General features: G+C 40.2%; 1 protein-coding gene across 13 annotated transcripts in view; it reads left to right on the top strand.

Moving 5' to 3' along the window:
* EIF4G3 (eukaryotic translation initiation factor 4 gamma 3) overlaps nucleotides 1–12216 on the top strand; it is a 353762-nt gene extending 341546 nt beyond the window's left edge. For all 13 annotated transcript variants that reach the window (XM_070382560.1, XM_070382520.1, XM_070382510.1 and 10 more), the window contains 4 exons: nucleotides 4442–4588; nucleotides 8221–8302; nucleotides 9802–9948; nucleotides 11431–12216. In XM_070382560.1, the coding sequence (XP_070238661.1) occupies nucleotides 4442–4588; nucleotides 8221–8302; nucleotides 9802–9948; nucleotides 11431–11612 (558 nt within the window). In that variant the 3' untranslated portion in view covers nucleotides 11613–12216. The remainder of the gene's footprint in view (nucleotides 1–4441; nucleotides 4589–8220; nucleotides 8303–9801; nucleotides 9949–11430) is intronic.
* The last annotated feature ends 3644 nt before the right edge of the window (nucleotides 12217–15860 follow it).

The raw sequence follows: 15860 nt of genomic DNA, 5'->3' as shown, positions 1-15860 counted from the left end.
CTCAGACGGGGTCTGTTACAGAAGCTTAAACTGAACACATCTGAGTCTCCGCCATACCTCTCTCTTTCTCCTCGGATCCAGATGGTCACTGAGATTTCTGAAAAGTCACTGGCTGACAGCGGAGATAGTGGATCAGAGATTTCAGTAACCACACAAAAGAAGGAATATGGTCCTGGTCAGAAAGTCACTAAATTAACACATAACTACAACATCAGCAGTTCCTAGGTAAAAGAGAGAATCTGATGTCAAGACTTAGTACATTGCAAGGTCTGGTTTTCAACAAAAAATTGTAAAGTATGCAAAGAAACAGGAAAATACAGCTCTTTCAAAGGGAAAAAAGAAACTGGCAGAAAGCATCCTGGGAAGCCCAGACACTGGGCTTACTAGACAAGGGCTTTACCTGTGCTCCAGTTACTAAAGAAAACCATGGAGGAAGAGATAAAGGAAATCAAAATGATGAACTGAACAAGCTGGGAATACCAGTAAAGAGGTAGAAATTATAAAAAGGAACCAAATAGAAACTGAAAAGTGACAACAGCCGAAATGAAAAATTAACTAGAATGTTTCAGTAGCAGGTTTGAACAGACGAATCAATCAGTGATTGATTTAGATAAAGCAGCACAGTTGAAATTGCTCAGTCAGGAATCACTGATTCAACACTGATTTACTATGATGAAAATCCATCTTTAATATTTGCAGATACACCTTTTATTAATTGTTTTCCCAATGAAATTTCTGGCATTGTTACATGAAACTGAATATCATTGAGTTTTTAAAAGTGTCCCTATAGTTTATTTTTTAAAAAGCTTTTAATTATAATACATATTGAAAAATTAATCCATTTAATATATAAAAGGCTTTAAAAGAAGAAATTACTCAGTTTGAGGAGCAGAAAGAAAAAAGAATCAAGAAAAATGAAGAGTCTAAGGACTTAGGGGACAGCATCAAGCATGTCGGTATATCATAACAGAGCCCCAGAGAAGAGAGAAAGGGACAGAAGAAAATATTTAAAGAAATAATGGTTGAAAATTTCCCAAATGAATTTCAGCAAACTCCAAGCAGGATAAACTTGGTTTCACAAGATACAGTGAAACTTTTCAAAGACAAAAACAAAGAAGAAATATCAAAAGCATCAAGAAGAAAAGTGACTCATCGCATACAAAGAAGCCTCAATAAAATTAACAGCCAGTTTCTCATCAGAAACTATGATAGTGGGAGACATTGGAATGATATACTTAAAGTTCTAGAATTTAAAGACTGTTAATATATCTGCAATGTTTCCTACAAAAGTGAGGAAGATATGAAGACATTCCCAGATAAAGACTAAGTTAGTTAGACCTGCCGTCCTAAACTGAGCCTTTCAGGTTGAAGCAAAGGGACACTAGGAGATAACCCGCAGCCATGCGAAGAAATGGAGGTAACTGGCAAAGGGGACCCACAGATAAATACAGATCAGCAGTGCTTTGTTTTCCATTTATAACTCCTTTCTGTTTACTGAATGATGATGATTTAAAAGGCAAATCCATAAAATAATAAATACGTGTTAATGGGCATACATTGAATAAAGATATAACTTACGAAAGCAGCTGCATAAGGATGATTTCTCATGGAATTCCCGTGAGGCCCAGCGTTTGTGCTTCTAGGAGTGTGTACAAGAGAAAGGAAAACGTGTGGCCCCCTTATTTGAAGTCAGATAAACCTGGGTTCAGATTCCAGTTTTCTCCCACTTAAGACTTTAAAATTACTTGATTTCTCTAAGCTTCAGATTCCTTACCTATGAAATGCTTATTATAATATCTGTCTTACAGAACTTATATGAGGATTAAAAAAGAATGTTTAAGAAGCACTGAGCATAGAGAGGAACTCAGTCAACTATGCATAATGTTGTTATTTATAAAAATGTTTAGAAAACAGAAAAATGAGGCCTCAGAAAACTTGGCCATCCTTACCTTGACTTTTAGCTTTCTTCTAAAATGGCTGATGTAATGCCCTTTTTCTGGGAACCCTAGTACATTCTATAAGAGATAGTGATGAGCTGATCCATAAATTTGAAGCCCAGCCTTCCTAGGTTCTAGGAAGATTAGATGGCTTGCACAGAAACACAGGGATTCTGAGGGATAAATGTTTCTCTCCAATGAACAAGCTAAACTTCACAGCTCACCACTGACTTCATTCAGTTCAGTTCAGTTCAGTCGCTCAGTCGTGTCCGACTCTTTGTGACCCCATAAACTGCAGCACGCCAGGCCTCCCTGTCCATCACCAACTCCCGGAGTTCACTGAGACTTAACGTCCATCGAGTCAGTGATGCCATCCAGCCATCTCATCCTCTGTCGTCCCCTTCTCCTCCTGCCCCCAATCCCTCCCAGCATCAGAGTCTTTTCCAGTGAATCAACTCTTCGCATGAGGTGGCCAAAGTACTGGAGTTTCAGCTTTAGCATCATTCCTTCCAAAGAAATCCCAGGGCTGATCTCCTTCAGAATGGACTGGTTGGATCTCCTTGCAGTCCAAGGGACTCTCAAGAGTCTTCTCCAGTACCACAGTTCAAAAGCATCAATTCTTCGGCGCTCAGGCTTCTTCACAGTCCAACTCTCACATCCATACATGACCACAGGAAAAACCATAGCCTTGACTAGACGAACCTTTTTGTCTCTGCTTTTGAATATGCTATCTAGGTTGGTCATAACTTTCCTTCCAAGGAGTAAGCGTCTTTTAATTTCATGGCTGCAGTCACCATCTGCAGTGATTTTGGAGCCCAAAAAAATAAAGTCTGACACTGTTTCCACCGTTTCCCCATCTATTAACCATGAAGTAATGGGACCAGATGCCATGATCTTTGTTTTCTGAATGTTGAGCTTAAAGCCAACTTTTTCACTCTCCACTTTCACTTTCATCAAGAGGCTTTTTAGTTCCTCTTCACTTTCTGCCATAAGGGTGGTGTCATCTGCATATCTGAGGTTATTGATATTTCTGACTTCGTTAAGCCATGGTAAAGACTCACTTTCACATTTTTAGATCATTTTATTTAGGAGCAGTGTAATTAATGTTTAAGTTTGCTATTAATGTTAGTTGCTCTCAGACCTCCAATTGTCTGTGTAGGTGTAGGGTAGGTTAAAGAGGTATTCTGTATAGGTATCCTAACATCTAAAGTAATGTTGAAACAAATTTGGAGAGTGTTTCAGGTTATGAAAAATCAGTTGCCTGTTCTTAAAAGAACTTATGGCCATCATCTTGTGATTTTGTATGTATATTGAAATGTGATAGTTAACGCATTTATCAATGTTGAATCAGAAAAATTGTGATACTGAATAATGTTTCTGAAGCTTTATAGGAATATGTTATTTAAAGGTGGTACAAAAGATAATTAAAACAATGAATTTTTTTCACAGAATTCCAGGTAATTTTTGATTTGTGGATCCAAGGAGGATACCGGAATATATATGAGTCTTCTATGATATTAGAGAAAAATTTGTAAATAATGTTTAGTATTTTAATCTTTATGGGTTTTGCATGGAGAAGCTGTATAAAGCAAAGCATACTTACATACCTCATGGTCTTATACCCTAGAAAATGAAATATCACTTTGATTATTGATTTTTTTTAATACTCACCAAAGAGTTAAACAGTCATGGCATCATTTTTCACACTTGGGTTCAGCATGGTCAGGAGGTGTTTGAAGGACTTGCCAAAACTAAAGGTACAGAGTTTTGGACAGCTGCTCTGTGGCGATAGTGATGTTAATCATAGGCTGCCTTGCTGGTGCACCTGCCCTGCCTTAGAGCTGTGTCACAGGTGAGAGCAAGACCGAAGCACCCACAGGTATGAGGTTAAATGAAATAAGCAAAGAGAAAGACAAACACCGCCTGGTTTCACTTGCACATGGGAGCCACAGAACAAATAAAAACCCATAGACAGAGCGAAGGGGTAGGTGGTTGCCAGAGCAGAGGCTTGGCAGAGGTGAAATAGGTGAAGGGGGGGTCAAGAGGTGCAAACTTCCAGTTACAAAATAAGCAGGTTATGGGAGTGTGTAATGTGCAGCTTGGAGAGTACAGTCAGTAGCATTGTACTGACTTTGTAAGGTGACAGAGAATGACTGGGCTTACCGTGGTGGTCATTTCACAGTACATACAGAAGTCAGATCACTGTACTGTACACTTGAGTCTAATATTGTGGATCAAACATATTGAAAATGAAGACTGAAGCTCAGAATGTTTTGGAAGAAAAGTAAGCGTGTTTTTAAGAAGAATCAGAGATACTCAGTATAAAACAAATGGTATATTCAGAAGAATAATGCGTTTAGAATCTTCCAGAACCATAAGTACAGAACGGCTTCTGCTAATCATTGTGCTTCCACGTGAAATAGAAGAGATGGCCCATGACTTTGTTTTCTTCACAGGGTGATAATATTGAATTATTTTCATATGTTTAACTTTGTATGTTTCAGAAGTTGGACTTTTTAGAGTCTGACAGTTCCTGTTCCTCCGAAGCACTTTTGAAGAAAGAACTCTCTGCCGAAGAGCTGTATAAGCGACTCGAGAAACTCATTATTGAGGACAAGGCAAATGATGAACAGATCTTTGACTGGGTAGAGGTATAAAGACTAAAGATTCTTAGTCTTTTATAAAGTCAAGTAAAAATATTCACAACATAAGCCATTTTTCTGGGTCTCTCATTAGTTTAGTCCATACACGACATTTTACCATCAAAAATATGCATTTCTTTCTCATGTTCTCACATTTTAGATACTATCTTGGATAAAATTAATAAGCAATACGTAATTATTATGAAATGTGCTGGCTTACCTTTTCATAACATACCTTAAAATCTTGTGTTGTAGAGTCCATTGATCATGTCTGTATTTAACTTGTTATTGTATTCCTTTAAATATTAACTTTTGTTTATGTAGATGTGTTTTTTTTGTGCACATTTTCATGGAATCATATACTAATCCCAGTTGAAAGAAAGCCATAGGGGGCTAATCTAGTTCTCTCCATCTTGTATAACTCTTGTTTTGTAGTTCTTCTAATGGGTTGTTGTTTCTTTAACCATTTCCAGGCGTTGAGAAATAATGAAGCTTCTTATAATTTTTTTAACCTGTTTTCCCTCCTGTCTTTGGGACAGTCTATCACCTCACCTAATTGGGAATATTTTTTAAGTAATTTATAATAGCCAATAGGATATATTCCTGACTCCTCCTCCAGGTTCTTTCATTCCTTCTTAAAAACTTGGTATCCAGGCCCTTGTCTGGTTATCCTCATACAAACATAACCTGCATTTGGAACACGCCTCTCAGAGTGGCACGTGTGCACTGAGCATGCTCGTCTGCAGTGGCGCAGCAGCACAGAGTTCGGTGGTGCTTCGGCGTTCTTTGTTTTCTTCTTTAACCTGTGCTTCTGGCAGACTCACCACAGTGAACCCAGACCAGTCCATTCAGTCTTGTAGTGTTCACTCATTTATATTCTACAGGTCAGTCATTTCTTCCATGCCAAACTTATACATTTGATTTTTGAGCCAAAATAGTGTTTTAAACATTTAGTTCTATTTAGATTTACCTTCTTAAATTAGACACTTTTTTAGAAGTTTTGTCAGTACATTTTGGATTCTAATTTGGTCATCCATTTTGCTTGCCATCTTTTTCACTCTGTATCTTTTTCACTTTGCATTTGATTACTATGTCAACTTTGCACTCACTCAAGTTATGGGCAAAGTGTGTGAGGAGAGTAGGACCAAGGACAAAGCAGCATACTTTTTAGGACCAGATCTCATTGCCATCCCGGTGGACATTTCAGCTGTTAACTTGTTTATTATTACAAGGGAATACCTATTATAATTTGTCAGATGTCTTGCTAAACTCTGGAAAAGTTAAAGCTCTATCCATCGGGCCTGCCATATGGTGATCATATCAGAAAAGGAGAGGAGGGTAGTTTAGCACGAGTTGGTTTTCTTTGTCCTTATTTATTCTTAGCATAACCATCTCTTTCCTCTGTAAGACTTTAAAACCATTCATATGATAGTTTGTTGTAGATTTTAGGATAGAATTAGTATCAGGCTTTCTGGTATATTATTGACCTCAGATACCTTCTTTTATGTTTTAGAAGTCAGGTCAATATTTGCATACTGAACATCATTCTCTTTCATTTCAGCAGTTTGGTCTTTTATTTCTCATATATTGCCAAATGATGCTGATTTCACCTCTTCATCCACGTTGGGGCCTACTTTTTTAAATAGTAGTATTTATTTAGCTTATCCCAGACCAACAGTTATTCTCCTTAAAAATAAGACAAAGGGTAAATTTTAATGAATGTAAATGATACCTAATAAAGGTGAATTTTGAAAAAGGATCAAGGAAACAAAAACGTCATCGTGGTCACCGAGCGCATAGTGCATCGAAGGTGCTTGTTGCTGTGGGTCTGATCCTACCACACAGTAATCTCACTTGGCTTATCGTTTCCAGTTAGCAGACCCATTTTCCTTACGGTTCTTGCACATTTTTGTTAATATCTTTGCTTCATCTTTAGTGTTCTTGATACTTTTCTTCATGTCTTTTCTGTTCTTGAATACTAGAATTACAGTGTCTGGCTTTATTTGGTAGAAAAGATACACAGTTCGTTTCTTTGAAATGGAAGAGACAGTCACATGGTTTCGAAGTGTTATCATCTATCAGTAATTACATCTAGCTGTTGGTGATGGACAGGGAGGCCTGGCAGGCTGTGATTCCTGGGGTCGCGGAGTTGAACATGACTGAGCAACTGAACTGAACTGAATTTGTTTTTCTCCGACTCTGCTTGAAATCTGATCCTTTGGGGATTTTATACTCAGCTGAAATAGCTCTAAAACCTGTTTATAAAGTATTGTTGAGCCAAAGAGTAATGGTGTGTTTTTCTTCTCTCATTTATTCAAAAATAATTGTTCAGACTTTGCAGAAGTAATTTCCAGGGCTAGGCCAGCCTTGGCTTCAGCCTGTATGTTATTTAAAGAGGTACACGAGCATAAACCGTATAAAACATAAACCATTATGAAATCTTTTCTACGTAGCTCTTACCCCACGTTATTCTCAGCCTTAGCTATTAGCAATATCACCACATGTTTCTCGTCCTGTGGGACGAGATCAGTAGCAAAAGGTGGCCTGGCCCTCTGTGTTCAGCTCTGCCAGTATCCTGTAGAGCTAGCCATCTGACTTGTTAACCCCTCTTAACTCTGCTTTCAAGAAACCACCAGTTCCTCCCAAGTGATATATGTGAGGTTAGGTATTCAGCAAAGAGAGAGATACTCATTAATCTACATCAGTTCTAAAATTCATAAACATTAAACTGATCTCTAAATATCTTTGAAATTCTTAGCTTTCTAACACATACCTTTTTAAATGGCATTTTTAATTTTTCCTAGCCAGTTATTTTAAAAATGACTCAGTAGAAAATACTGTGCTGTGCTATGGTTTTCTAAGCTATTAAAAGAAGCTGAGATAAGCATTAATTCTGTTCACAGGCATAAGGAACATAAACTCTGGAAAATATTTGAAATGCCTAGAAAATGGCTGCGTTTGTGTGTTTTCTTCTTTTGCTTATCTGGTTTAGTGTAGTATTTTATAGCAAAAAGATAAGATCTTAAGAGAAGTAAACTAAAAAAATAAGGTGGAGGTTCATTTACTCTATTTAACTTACCTCTGAATATGTGTTTTTGCCATCCTCAGAAAAGAGGAACAGTTATCTCAGCAGTACCTGAGGTGTTTATTTGACGTAATTCTGGACATTAGCCTCTAATTCACAATAAAATTAAGATGAAAAAGCAGTGTTAGCACAGCTAAACGTAGTTGCATACTCCTGAGCAAAGTCGGCCCGAAAATCTCTGTAGTTGAGGAGTAGTTGCTCTTTCAGCTTTGTAGATTTGGATAGACCATCGTAAGATGGCTTATTTATTGAAAAGGGAAGATGCTTTTAAACAGTTGCGCTTCGGATGTGTGTCGTTCGCAGCACTGTTTAACTGAATAAATAAAGGATACGGAGTGGTCAGCTCCCCGAAGCAGAGCACTGCTACATGGCGCACTTTCAGCGAGAACTGGCGATGGTCCCAGTATTTCCTGGTGAATCAGAAGACTAATTTCTACTAAAAAGTTGAACGGGATCTCGTGTGCCCTTAGTGCAAGACGAAGCCTGGTTTAGGGGAAAATAACACCTCTGGTGTGCCAAGGGTGCCTTTAACTATTCTGTTTACTTTGCATTGCAGGCTAATCTAGATGAAAGCCAGATGAGCGCACCTGCATTCCTTAGAGCTTTAATGACAGCCGTCTGTAAAGCAGCTATTATAGGTAAGTAGTATTCCTGAAGCAACATCTGAAAATCCCCCGTATGTCAGCTGCTGACGACGTGGGTCAGAGTTTATATTGCCTTTAACAGTTGCACTGTAAGGCTCAGTTCCTGTGCCAAGTGAATGCCATTTCTGTCTGCCAGGCCTGGCTTCTTGGGCCTCGGGCGCAGATAGCTGCTCTGCCTGCAGCGAGCCCAGATGTGAGAGCTGCTGGGGGCCTTCTGTTCCGCAGTTCAGCGGGAAGCTGGCGCCTGCTCCTGAGGCTGTTTGCTGTGTGGACTTTTCCTTTACTTCTCACCTCCCACATTCAAAGGCTCCCCTGCCTTCCATTCACGAGTTAAAATGAACAATTTGAATATTCTTGTCCAGTGTCACTAATCTCAAAAGAAAAGCCACTTTATGTAAATTCATGTGTGGGGAAAGAAAATACCAATTATTTCTCCTGTTTTATGTTGACCCGATAAGACAATATTATTGAATGTTTATGAATTACATAGACAGGAGTCAGATTAGTGGAGACTCTAAATGGTCCAAGCTGCACGTAGTTTTTACTAATACTTCATGAGATCATCCACTTGGTCTTGGATTAAAGTCCACATTTTTGTCACTGAAATAGAAAAAAAAAATGTATCAGCTGAAAAGTTGTTCAGAATCATTATAGAGATAGCTTCATAATTCAAGATTTTCCATCAAACACCCGATGGTGGTTGCCGCTGTCACAGCTGGTCCTCATCCTGCTGATGATGGCGCTTCCCTGGTGGCTCAGGCCTCCTGCCTACCCGTGCAGGAGACGTGGGCTCGATCCCTGGGTTGGGAAGATCCCCTGGAGAAGGAGTAGCAACCTATTCCAGTATTCTTTCCTGGAGGATTCCATGGACAGAGGAGCCTGGCAGGCTACAGTCCATGGGGTCGAAAGGGAGTCAGACAGGACTGAATGACTGAACAGTAGCAACAACTGCTAGTAATGATACAACGGTTCTAATTCTTTTACCCTTCTTTTACCCTTCTTGAGAGATTTAAATGAACTCTCTGTTTAATTTCTCTTCAGTTTCCTTTTTAATGTTTTTATGGTTTGGAATGTCATGAGACTGCTGTCCCTGTTTAATTATGATTAAAGATAAAGAACCGAGTGCACTAGTCTTGAGGGAGCCCAGCACTCTAAATCCATCCCCCTCCATACTTTTGTTTGTTTGTTTGTTTCGGGAAGAATTTCATGGATTCTCCTGGTGGTCCAGTGGTCGGGACTTCGCCCTCCAGTGCAGGGGGTGTGGATTCGACGCCTGACTGGGGAGCTAGGATCCCACATGCCTCACAACCAGACAACCAAAACATAAAACAGCAGCAGTGTTACAACAGATCCAGCAGAGCTGTTTTGTTTTTAATTGAAATTTTAGAAAATTTGGCGTTTCAAAATTCCTTGCAGGGTCATGTATGTCTTACTGATTCAGAAAACTGAAAACAGCTGTGTGTGTTAATGCTCAGTTCTTCTGTCTCTTCCAGCCGACTGTTCGACCTTCCGAGTGGACACTGCTGTTATCAAGCAGAGAGTGCCGATCTTACTCAAGTACCTAGACTCAGATACAGAGAAGGAACTGCAAGCACTTTATGCACTACAAGCATCAATAGTAAAACTTGATCAACCTGCCAGTAAGTCTCCCTCTTGCTACAGTTAACCCAGCTGAAGGGTGAGGCTTATCCAGGGCAACACTCGAGAGACGGTTTGATGGACTTTAAACAGTGGGCAATAGCAGCATCCTGAGTGACAAAACTCAGCCTGTAACTTTGATAAACATGAATGTTTTTAAGTGGTTGACTTTGATGAGAAAATGACAAGAAGACTAGTTTATATTATTCATATTATCTGAGGAGATTGAATCCTCATTCTCCGGCACGTCTGTCTTATAAGAATCTCTGCCAGGATGGAAATGTATCTGTCAGGCAGCGCATGACAGCCATGAACCACTCGTGTCAGTCAAGCACCTAAGTGTGGCTACTGTGACTAAGGAACTGAGCCTAGAATGTTAAGTGTCAGCAACCCCTATGGTCAGCGGCTGCCCTGTTGCGCAGTGCGGGTCCAGGGCAGGCAGCCTTAGCGTCCGTGTGGTACAGCTTTTCACCTTCTTGGACCCAGGCCTTAATAATGAAAGAGGGTGATCCTTGTCAGAGTCCTCAGATAGCCAGCAAAGACATGAAGGCATTTTAGACTAATTTTCGGTTAAGAGTTATAGTTAATTCTGGCTAACCAGACAAATAAGGTAACCCGAACACCCAAGTGTTAGTGATCTGGTAAATTAATTGAATCATATTAAATCTTGAAAATTCAGTAGAAACTTCTGAAAGTGGACAGTAAGTATATGGCTATTTCAAAGATAGCACTGAAGTAATTCTTTGGCATTTCCTTAGGTTGTGACTTCTGCAAAGTTTTTCTTCTTGGCTAGTGTTGTTAAGTCCCTTTGGGATATAAAGGGAGGGATTGGAACAGTCCTTGGAGTGTAACTGAAGAGATATTTTGTCTATAAATCTGTCCTTTTTAAAACAATAATATAAGCTAAGTTTCCATGATGACTGTAAAACAGAGGACTAAAATTGCCCAGATCATCTGGGCACTGAAAATAACGGCTGTCATTTCACTGGATAAAATCCAGACAAGATAGTTTCTACTCATGTTTTTCATATGAATTATTACTCTCTTCGTTTTGACAGCGACATTAGAGGGGAGAAAGTCCATTCTGCCTTTTCCTCCCAAAATTTGTAAAAATTAGACGGTTTTATTGTAAAATCTCAAAGAAAATGTATCAAAAGGAAAGTTTAAAGAATTATTCTTATACTTTTAAGTGTTTAGGTTGAAAACTGTGTAACATCAAACAGCTCAGTAATATCAGAAAACAGTTCAAGTTGAATAAAATAATAGGAATAAGAACTAGTTCCGACTGCCTGACTCCTTTCGCATTCTTTAGACAAGTGGCTTTTCTCTTAGGCTGTCAGGAGGGGGTGTGATGAAGTCTCACGGGTGCCCTGGCCCTGACGGGGCGTCCTGCACAGGAATTCCTTCCCTGCACTGGATGGGAATGTGGCCTCCTCACAGCCACAGTGCCCCCAAACCAATGGTTTCCTTTCGCCTCCTTGCAGATTTGCTACGGATGTTTTTTGATTGCCTGTATGACGAGGAGGTGATCTCTGAGGATGCCTTCTACAAGTGGGAGAGCAGCAAGGACCCGGCAGAGCAGAATGGGAAGGGTGTGGCCCTGAAGTCTGTCACGGCGTTCTTCACATGGCTGCGGGAAGCAGAAGAGGAGTCTGAGGATAACTAAAACTTCAAATACACAAAACGAAAGAAAAGAAACAATTTAAGTATTTTTTTAAAAAGTTTCACGTCTTCGCCAATCACAGTGCAGCAAGGCCAATTCTCGCAGAAACCCCCACGTGTGCACGAGTGGGAAAGGGGAAAGAGAAAAAAAAAAGGTGATCATGGAGGAAAAAGGTACTGGAAAAAAAGTAAACTTCAAACCTGAGGGCGGGAGCACTAAAACCAAAATACATGTATTATTTATAGAAAATATTTTCTGTTTTAATCTTTTCTTTTTAAATGAGGACTCATACTTTAAAAAAAAACACATCTGTTTAGCAAAAAAAAAAAACAAAAAAAAAAGTTGAGAACTTTTAATTTATTTTAAGGACTGCAAATGCCAGTGTAATTTTTTAATTTGCAGTTTCTGTAAACAACTTGTATAATAGAAAAGCAGAGAAATAAATTTCCCTCCCCTTCAGATGCACCTCACGTTTGTTTTAAAGCATAGTATTTAGTCCAGATTTGAGAAGGTTTGGGGTGAACAAGGTAAGAAAGATTTTTTTTTTTTTGGCATCAGATCTTTCTGCCTGCCTCTCAGCTTGCTTCAGAAAATAAAAAAATCACAATAGTAATCAAAACATACATAACCTTGGAACAGAAAGAAATGCTGTGGACCAGAGAACTCCAAGAATTGTTCAAAAAAAAAAGTGCTACCCTGGGAAAAGTACTCTTAATACTTTTGAAATCTTTAGAGCAACTTTAAGGCTTGTAAATACATAGAACAAATATTTAAAAAAACAAAACAAAAAGAAATTGACTCAGTACTATTTCTTTTCACTTTCAAAATATAAAGAACAAAATAAAGGCAAACATTGCAAGTTTAAAAGAAAGTAAAGTGACTTCTCCTTTTGACAGCTGCTGCGTGTGCGCCCATCTCTGGGAGGTGCCGTCTGGCTAAGTGTTGTCTAATCCGGATCGCTTCTGAGGGCTTGGCGGGGGAGAGTGTGTGTGTCTATGTGTCTGCATTTGGAAAAGGCAAGCTACTTTGTGGGCAAAGGGGGGCACTCATGCTTGGGTAGGGGAGCTTCTCTGAAGCCCAAGGGATGCTTCTTTCCAACACCAACCAAAAATACATCCTTGGTAGAAACAGACCCAGCAGCACTACTTTAAGTCCCCGAGTGTCCCACTGCATGCATTTGGGTTAGGGACAGCACTTCCGTTTGAAACCACCAATACCAGTGACTTTTAAAATCATCACTGCCTCCAGTGCTTAAGAAACCCAAAGATGTCCTTTAAAGAAACCAAAGTTACATTACGCTTCTTAAAATAAGTGAGCATGTGGTTTAAAACCAAACCAATACCACGTGTGAAAATCACATTTACCCCAACTTCAGATTCATGCAAGCCATTCTGGTGAGTATAAAGTGGACTGTGGTTTGGGCCTTTGTTTCTCTGACAGGTATTGGAGTGCTGTGCTGTGCTTTGTTTTGTGTGTGTGTGTCGTTTTTTTTTCCCCTTTGATGAAGTTGTTGTCTCTACAAGTGGCTTTCCATTTCAATTGTTTGTAGGCCATCACCCTACAAATGTATTTATGAAGAAAGCCAGCTGCTCCCAAATACGCAGCCTTGTATTTTGTGTCTGAATAACCAGAGTTCTTCTGGCTTCCATCTCTGAAGAAATGCTCACGTTAAGAGACTTGGCGAGACATGTAATGCACAAGAACAACATGTTCCATAGCAGTAAAAAGCTCTCTCTCTCAGGATGTAGTTGAACACAACACAGGATCCCCCTCCGTGAGCCCCCAGAGCCCCCTGTGAAGTGGCCGAAGGCTGTTCTCCAAGAACCAAGTCCTGAAAAGTCCTGTGACAGGCAGGTGACAGCCGCTGTCATAAGAGACGGAGCCTGAAAAGCTCGTTCAGGGTCTGACCGCAGGCTCTGCCTGGGAGCCCTCCATTGGAAGAAGCAACTCGATTCTATGTTATTTTGAGTTTTAACAGCTGCCAGAACCAAAGTGCAGAGGATTCTGAGCCAGAAATCTCCTGACTGTGATGTAGTTCTAGGTGTTGGCAGCACTCACAGGGCGTGGGGGTGGGGCTGGGGAAGCAAGGTGGGGACTGCCTTCTGGAAATCAGTGGCTGTTGTTTGCAGGGGTCTAGCCAGGAAGGAACTTCGGGTAGCAGTGATAACCTGTTCATCAGTACTTCAGATGTGGACAAGTGTAAGGATTGGAGGAAAGAGAAGAATATCAGGGAGAAAATAATTCAAGGGTTGAAAAAAGCTTCAGCTATATAAACATCTGTAGTACAATAACAGAAATAAGTGTCTGCAGTCTCATCTGTAACATGAACTGTGATGAGAAGACTCCAAAGTAACTTCTGGGTAACTTGTTGCTTTATATACAGAATGTTAGATGGGTTAGCAAGGTTACTAATGGCAAAATATGAGCAGAGTGGGATAACTGATCCACAGTTGAACCAGCTGAAGTGCAGAAACACCGTCATGACTCTTCCTCTCTCTGCAGTTTTCTTACTTGAAAGGGAGGTTTGGCGGTGTTTGGTTTAACGTGATAGATGACATGGCAGCGCTGAGTCGCCTGCAGCTTCCGCTTTAAAGCTCCTTCACTTTGGGACGAGGTCCATTAAGCTCACTGAAGGTGCGCTATGCCTGTATTCAAACCAGCTAACTTACAGTGTTTCATTAAGTTTAAATGAGTTTTTTTCCCTTTCTAGCAAAAGAACATGATGCCAGTTTTCAAAATAAACTCATTTTAGTTCTTGCGAAAACCAACAAGCCAGTTCATAGCTGCATCATGAACTTGTTTCATTCAGTAAATATTTACTGAGCATCTACTCTGTTCTAAGTGCAAGAAGTATAACTGAATAAGACAGTCTTTACTCTCATGGAAACTCACATTTTTTATGGAAAATGAAAGCTAGAATTTTACATGTTACATCAGCATACTGACCCACTAAGAAGTGTCTGCCTTTGTTATGCTGGCAGATCTTTGATTTGGTTTTTGTCTTTTCTTAACATTTCAAAATACACTGTAGGTTATTTACAATTATTAGCCCAAAGATAGTTGTATCTGTTCTAGAAATGCTCTTCAAACAAATTATCATCATGGGTTTTTTGACATTTTTTCTTTCAAGTGGCTCCATTCCAGTCAAAAGGATTCTAAGCTAGAAAAAATAGTCTTAGGTTAGTGGATGTAATTCTGTGGTTTCATTACTTACGTTTTGTTCTTTTTTTTTTTTTAATTTTCTTTTTGGCTGTGCCATGCAGTTTGCAGCGCTCAGTCCCCCGACCAGGGACTGAACCCTGGCATAGAGTGAGCGTGCAGAATCCTAACCATTAGACTGCCAGAGAACTCCCTAAGTTTTATTCTTTAAAAAGAAAAAGGGATCCAGTTTTTCAATTTTCACCATGCTATTGGCCTTTATGCACTCCTTCATGAGGAGCATTTTTGCGTTCCTTTTTTTTCTAATTGAGATATACTTCACATACTATAAAACACACCCAGGACTCCCCTGTTGGTCCAGTGACAAAGAATCCGCCTGCCAGTGCAGGGGAAATGGGTTCAGACCCTGGTCCGGGAAGGTTCCGCGTGCCACAGGGCAGCTCGGCCGGTGGGCCACAACCCCTGAACCTGTGCTCTAGGGCTTGGGAGCCACAAGTCCTGAAGCCCGCGCAGCCTAGAGCCCGCGCTCTGCAGCAAGAGAAGCCACTGCAATGAGAAGCCCGTGCCCCACAGTGAAAGAGGGCCACCGCTCAACCTAACTAGAACCCCAATCGGGGACAAAGACCCAGTGTAGCCGAAAGTGAATGACTTTCTAAAGCCACCCGAAATTCACTGTGTTCACCACTGTGCAGCCATCACCACTCTGATTTCAGAATATTTTCCTCAAGCCAAAAAGGAACCTGTAATCCTTGAGTCGTCTCTCCTCATTCTCTACTCTCCTCAGCCCCTGGGAGCCACTTACTCTTTCTGTGGATTCACATGGATGAAATCATACATCGTATTGCTGTGTGTTTTGACCTTCAATCCAGCATTTTAGCAGATGATCAAACCTCACAAGTGTTTGCAACATCAGGAACCTGACAGTTTGATGTGCTGCTAAGTCGCTTCAGTCGTGTCCAACTCTGTGCGACCCCATAAACGGCAGCCCTCTAGGCCCCTCTTTCCCTGGGATTCTGCAGACAAGAACACTGGAGTGGGTTGCCATTTCCTTCTCCAATGCATGAAAGTGAAAAGTGAAAGTGAAGTCGCTTA

This window comes from Bos mutus, chromosome 2 (assembly GCF_027580195.1).
Source record: "Bos mutus isolate GX-2022 chromosome 2, NWIPB_WYAK_1.1, whole genome shotgun sequence".
NCBI lineage: Eukaryota > Metazoa > Chordata > Mammalia > Artiodactyla > Bovidae > Bos > Bos mutus.
The sequence above is the reverse complement of the archived record's forward strand: the minus strand, read 5'-3'. Positions and strand labels throughout refer to the sequence as shown.